The sequence below is a fragment of the Gastrolobium bilobum genome, unplaced genomic scaffold (assembly GCF_033153095.1).
Source record: "Gastrolobium bilobum isolate Gb01-03AN ecotype WA unplaced genomic scaffold, APGP_CSIRO_Gbil_v1 utg10862, whole genome shotgun sequence".
Lineage (NCBI taxonomy): Eukaryota > Viridiplantae > Streptophyta > Magnoliopsida > Fabales > Fabaceae > Gastrolobium > Gastrolobium bilobum.
Window position 1 is genome coordinate 229,539 of NW_026897833.1, and position 7,510 is coordinate 237,048.

General features: G+C 29.1%; 1 protein-coding gene across 1 annotated transcript; it reads right to left on the minus strand.

The window, feature by feature from the left end:
- Positions 1-958: 958 nt before the first annotated feature.
- Positions 959-1,543, minus strand: LOC133310712 (uncharacterized). Its single transcript, XM_061511682.1, has one exon. It carries the CDS (start codon positions 1,541-1,543, stop codon positions 959-961), a length of 585 nt encoding a protein of 194 aa, XP_061367666.1.
- Between the last annotated feature and the right edge of the window lie 5,967 nt (positions 1,544-7,510).

The following is a 7,510-nucleotide window of genomic DNA, read 5'->3' on the forward strand; positions in this document are numbered from 1 at the left end:
TCTATTTCTCTCCTAAAATGACATAACTTATATCATTTAAAATGACAAACACCAAACCCATTTATATGTATTTTAATATTGTAGAATAAAAGTTTATAAAAATTATTAATTAAATAGTATCGATTATAAACAAAAGAAAATAATTTAATTAAATTAACTTTTATTAAAATATTATTTTATATTATTCTATTATACTATCTATCACTTATTAATATTAAGATAAAATTAAAAAACAATTAGTTTTCTAAAAGGATAAATATAAAAAGAAAAACAATTTAAAAAAAAAAAGCTAAGAAAGTAATCAGTGTAACATTGCAGTCTTCCACCAAACATAAAATAGGGTAGACACTTGAGAGTGAGAAGCACATTTTCATGCATGCAATTAACAAATCCAATAAAAATGTCAAATTGAACATCACATTCATGTTATCGGAATATCCGTGTTTTTTAAATATTTTCAAGACTTGAGCAGCTAGTATGAACCCATTTTCATTTAAATACATAAGGGCGAAAAAAGAAAAACTAATTAAATAAGAAGAAAAGGCATGAATTGGACCCATCCCATCCCCTAGGGTAATATGAAAAAAAAAAACTAATAAAAAGAAATAATTTGAAAACCCCGTGCAAATATTATATTACTAGCCCTACATATACCAGTTAATTTTTATTTTAACTTTTTTTTTTTTTTACTTTTTTGATATTTTCTAATTCCGGAAGAATAATATCATTCCATATATAATTTTTACAGAAAATGTTATACTTATCACCTTTTCTATAAGCGTTAGATAGGAGTGACTAAAACAATAGGAAGTTGAGAGGAAGAGTGGAGGAGATGGAGAAAAAAATTTATATCAAACGCGTCGATTTGATTTCATCTAAAATTTTACATTGAGAGAGGTAATAAAAAGATGGTAAACTTAGTTATATTTTCATTATACAAAAGATCATGAACTAGGAATCATCTCATGTACCGATTCAGAGACCGTTCTTTTTGTAACTTTAAATCTTCATTGAACTTTCTTATAAAAGCTTCGGCGCGCTGATTCAACTCGTTCTGATCAAGTGAGGTCTCTTTCCTCGAGCTCGCAGCACATACCATGGGATGATTGGGGTCGATCCTCTTCCTCCTCTCCTTAAACGTCTCTGATTTCTTCTTCATTACCATTTCTTGACCCTTTGTTATCTCATTCCACACTTCCTCCATTGTAGGCGATTCTAATAATCCATCTTCTTGGACTGCGTTCACCGTCACATGCACGTCCAACGAAGGCTCTAGACCTTCTTCTATAGGCACAGGATCATAAACCGGAGGTGAATGAGAACGGTGGAACATGGAGGAGGCGACGACGGTGATGATGATAATGGTATTTAGGAGGAGGAAGCGGTAAGGTGGCTTGAAGCACGAGAGACACAAGTTCCACGTGAGAGGCACGTGCATAACCAAGAATTCTTTGATCAATCGAACTAATACATTAAGTCCCAACACAATGAACACAAGACCAGCGAAGATGAAGAAAACTTTGAGAGAAATGAGTAATGACATTTTGAAGAGTTGTTTAGTTTGGATAATTGAGGAATACAAAGGTTAGGTTATTTATATAGGATAGGAGAGGGTAAGTCATGATGAAATGTGAGCCGTTAGATAGAGAATTATTTTGATTTAGGTGACAAAAGGGATAGATCAAGTGGCCTACTTCGTTGTTCATGTGGTGTGTTGGCACCAGCTAATTTTTTTAAATGGTATAATTTTTTTTAAAAAAAATTATGGTACAATCTTACTATTAGTTGAGTTTTTATAAATAATACAATCTTAGCATCAGTTAAATTTTATATGGTTGAATTTTTTAGCGCCAACTGAGTTTTATTTCTGTCTCCGCCACTTATTGCATGGGTGACATGCTAATTTCCATACAACTATCTGATTGAGATGCTATATTCCATCCCAGTGATCTAAGATTCTGAAGTCTTAAGGTTTAATTTTGTGCAATATCTGATAAAGGGACCGTACAATGACACCCAAAGGTAAATCCATATATTTGGTTTGGACATGTCGCACCGTGATTATAGGAGTTTGTGGATGAAATCTGCACGAACAACATACGGACTTGAATATCCTTAACTTTTTTTTTTATGCTTTTGCTCTATATGGATAGAAGATTGTCCACTTGATCAAGCATAGACTTTAGCTCTACTTGGTCCCTATTGGTGACTCGTAATAGATAAAATGGTCGGCTCAATAAACAACAAAAAGGTATAAACTTTAGAGTTTTACTCAATTAATCGATAAATTAAATTGATTTTTGTTTGTCTGAATGAAGAAAATACCAGGTATGATGTGGTCGAAAAGAAACCATAATCCCGAATGGATTTGTAATCTACTTTTTTTAAATATTTTTTATTAATTCATTTGACTAATCTGATTTGAGCCCAACATAATAAGGGCAATAAATTTTTCTCTGCCAAATTTTAAATACAACTACTCATTCAAATTTAAATTTGAGACTACTACTTAAACTTGAACATTCCATTTGGTGAAATAATAATAGAATGAAAAATTACTGGTCTGTAAATTACAAAACGGTAGGATTCAACAATATATCTTTTTTTCTTTTTCTTTTTTTTAAAAGTATTGAGTCTAATTGACGTTAGTTGTCTTTCGTTAGTTTGTTTTATGTAAATAGAACCGAAGATTTCTCTGCGAATGGTAGTATGATATGACTGACTTTAGAATTGAGATAATTTCCTCTTACTCTTAATGCTTTTGTACAAAATAAATTACTCTTCAGGTATTGAACCGGTTTGATATACTCTCTGGTCAACAAAGGTAAAGTGCAATATGAAAAAAATGCATACCTATTTATTAAGCTGTTGTGTCTTTTTATTTATAGGACAGAGAAGAATATATGTTACCTATGATTATAAAAAGAATCTTTGATAAGATCATAAAAATAATAAGAAATTAAGAATCAGAAATGATAAGGATTATCTAACATCACAAAAATGATAAGAATGACGAAGATGATATTGATTAAGAGTTTAAGACCAAGTAGCTATGATCTTGAGAGATTGCATGCAATCTCTTAGATTGCCATTATTAGCATTTATTATGATGCTGTATTGGCGGTGCGAGTGGATCCTCTCATGTGAAAAAGTGGTTATGTGGTCATGTTATTTGATCATAATAACTCATTTAAAAATTATACATTTTTCTTTCTCTTATCTCATAATCAATAAGTGATTGTGATCAAATAACATGATCACATGATCACTTTTTCACATGAGAGGATCCATTGCCATGAACGATGTCATGGGTCCGTATATTGGCCCAAGGATACTTTGATATAATCTTTTTATTTTAATCTTCAAAAGATATAAAAAAAATAGATTAATCATTATAAAAAAATATATTAAACAAATTATATTTTTTCTTGATATTTGTAAATAAGTTTTGAAAAAAGTAGATTCACGTGTAGCCACCATTCCTTTCTCGGTGAATTAGCCACGAAGGCAAACAAATTAATAACCATTTTAACGACTTCCAAACATAATTCACCCAGAAAAGAATAATAATTTTAGAGATGTAATTTTTATTTTTATTTTGGATAACAGAGCAAAAGATTAGAGATGTAATTTTAGTTACTACGAATGCGAGCTCAAAACACGATAGCTGTTAGTGTAGTTTGAGTTTTCCATATAAAATTGTAAATAATTTAAAACATCTATAAGTAATGCAAACACTCATGATTTACTCACAAAGTAGGTATTGTAAATACACTATATTTTAACGAAAAATATAAAAAGTCATCAACAAAGGCATAAATATTATAACTATATACTGTAAACCAATATATTAAAAGAATGACTGTTCCAAAAGACTTCGAATAATTTATTTGAGCAAATTTCGTGGGAACTTGGGGAGGTTATGAATTCCAAGTTTGAGCGTGTCGGCAAGAAAACAAGCCGCATATTTGCATTTTTAACTCTATCATTAAATAATTAATTCAACCTAAAATTTTAACTTAATAGGTAAGATTATAATATTTTTTTTTAAGAAAAGTTCATCAATGTGCCTACTCTAGGATCATCTATGTCTTTGTGATTTTCTTATCACATATGTCTTTATAGTTTGCAAAAAAGTATATTTTTTTATTACATATTTTCCTGTGATTTTTTATCTTTTACAAACCACAAAGATATATGTGCCAAAAAAAATTACAGAGGCATAGATTAGGGCATTGATGAATTTTTTCTAATTTTTTTTTTATATTTTTCTAACATATCCGTTCATTGAGTGTCCATTGGATTTGAAGGGGATTGATGCATTAGATTTAGTCTATAAGTATTAAGAAATTGCATACTATTTAAATATTTTTATTAATAGAATAAAAGCAGTGATCGAACTAGTAAGTCATAACCACTTATTACATCGGCTCTGATTTCATATATATAAAGAACTAATTCAACTCAAAATTTGTTAGGTAGAATTACATTACTGATTTTTTTATATTTATATAACTATTTGATTTTTTCACTATTATGAATAGGGAGAAGAAATTATTTTATTTTAAAAGAAATAACTTTTGAAGGAAGAAAACACATCCAAACAAACCAATTTGTTATTTAAGTGAAGTCTCTGTTCTATTGGTAAACAAAAGAAAAGCAGGAGCCAAGCTTTCGATTTGTCAATGGTTTCAACCTTTTAGGTGGGAAATTATGCGGATAATGCATGGGACCCATATTATTTAACTGGCATTGGCAGGGAATCATATTAATTAATGGTAAATGGTGACAACCATGCATTTGGAAAATGTAGATTGAAAAATCTTACACTTAAATATTAAATATATGTTGCCCTATTAAATAAATGATTATACTTATATAATGTTACATAAAAAATACTATTTGGTCTTACACAAACATAAAAGAAGAGAGAGAAAATGAGTTGAGGAAAGAGAAAATAAAAAATTGTGGACCCCACGTCTATTTGTTCGAGTAAAAAACTTACGTCATGTTACCTAATAGATGTATTTCTCTTAAATAAATGATACACTTTTGGCAAATCCAATACTGTTTGGCTGCTTTTAGAGATAAGCAAACAGTAATTTTAACTCATTTATATATCACTGGAATAGACAGTAAGAATGAGATCATTATTGCATAAAAATAAAATAAAATAAAAGGAAAATTATATTCTTATGTTACATAAGATTCATCTCTCATGTTACACTCACATAAAAAAATGTGCCTCATTTTTTAAAAAAAAAATTGGTAGATTCCATTTAATTTATCTCACAATATAAGATAATTTCTCTCCGACATAAGAGAAGTAAAGCCCAAAATAAAATGATAAAATCGAATAAAAGGATAAGAGAGTGTAACAGCAACGGTTAACCTAACACTGAAGTCAAGACTCAAAGACTAGTTTTACGTCACTCAGCAAGGAGAGAGTATTTGGTGAGGCGGAAATATGATAGTCCCTTCCAAAATGAAAAAAAAGTAAAGATTGAGAGGAAAAAAACCAAAAAAAAAAAAAAAGTAAAAATGAAAGAAAAATTCCTATTTATAATAAAGGGAAATAATTTTTTTATGTTGTAGGAAAATACTTATCTTATGTTGTAGAAATAAGATTGCAAGTGGGACCCATAGGTAAGAGGAGAGAAAAAAAAGAAATGGGACCCACCTAACTTTTGTGTGTAAAAAATGTAGTTATCTTATGTAAAAGTAGATAAATATAATCCTATAATAAAAGACCATTGAATAAATAACGGACGCTAGCATAATAAATTTTTTCCTCCGCAAAAAGTTTTTCTGCACCGCCCATTTCTCAGATGTTACCCTTAGGCCTTACCCATAACGAAGAGAAGTACGATGTGACCTTCCCAACAGTACAGTACATGCTACACATCTGACATCCCATTTCACACTCCAATAATAAATAAATAGAAGTTATAATTTTATAAGAAGAAAGTCCTTTACTGGTCCATTTCTACTTTGTCAAATTTTTTTAATTTTTTTTCTCATTTAAGCGATTATTATCATCTATTTTGTACTAAAATTGACACAGGATACAAAACATAACATAATACGACACATTAATATATTAATTCTAAAAATTATTAAATTTTAATATATTAAAACATATTTTGATATTAAATAATATTTTTAATATATAATATAGTTTATATTTAATATATATAGTAATTCATAATAAATTATATAATCAATTATATATTTAAATTTCATAATATAAATGTAAAAAAAAGAAATTTTATGTCTGTTAATTTTTTAGTTTAAATTTTATAATAGAAAATATTTAATTTATAAATTAATTTTTTATATTTAATTAAAAAGTAAAATAAAATTTAAATAAAAAAATATTAACTATATATCAAATACGTGTTGAAATGTATTGTTGTCCAACACAATTTTTTTTATTTTCAAAAGGGCGTGTTCGTGCATCAGATATTTTCGAGGATGATAGATTTTGTTGGTTTTAATGTCTTTTCCAAGAACACAGTCTCACCGTGTAAACGTCTAATCAAGTATATAATTAATGTTCAAAACATGACTTCCTCATACCTAACATTCCCCAATCCAATAATAATTGCTAGAAGGATAATTTTGTATTTTTCAAGAATTCCGAGTCGTCGGGCATTTGGTCCAAAACATCAAATAAGGTGAGTGCGTATAATTGCCTATATTAAAATGAGAAATATTTTTTTCAAGTTACATAAATTTTTTTATCTCATGTCACAGACACATCGCAATCTGAGTCAGCATTTTTTTTCTTTTAACCGTGGGATCCACCTAATTATGTTTCTACATGAGATAATACTATCTCATGTAGCATGAGAAAAGCATTGCCTGTCAAAATTGGCATAAACTTGGCTTGGTGGGTGCTTATAATTGTAAATGGTCTTTATTTCCTCGATTTTGTATGAGATTAATTTGGATAAAAAGTTGACTGGGCGACGTTAAGGGTTAATAGACTCTCACTTCTACGATACTATATTGAGCTCAAAAGACTTATTTAATTAAGGGTCCTTTTTAGATTTTTATGACAGGATTCTTGGCAAAAAAAGAAAAAAATTAATATATTATTATTATTTTAATAAAAAATTACAAAAATATAAATATTTTAAACCAATTTACGAATTTATTGAACTGAGTCGCGCTCCTGGTGGCCACGCAACAAGTCGTGCCTCATGGAGACATCAATTGTGCAAAGTCGCGCCCCACATAAGCGTGATTGGTCTCCAATTAGGCGTGACTTTGAACCATTCACACAGTGACATGTGATATAAAAATTAATATTTTGACCGTAAAACTTCGAAAGGCTGTAAGTTTTGACTCAGATATTGGAATTAGGTGATTTTTTTTTATTCCACAAAATTTTTTGAGATCTAGGCAATGACATCTCATTGAAGGGGATTCGGATAAAAATGTTTCCAATTTTTTTTTGAATTTAAGATATTCTACCGTAAAACTTGAGAAAGCCATAACTTTTGAC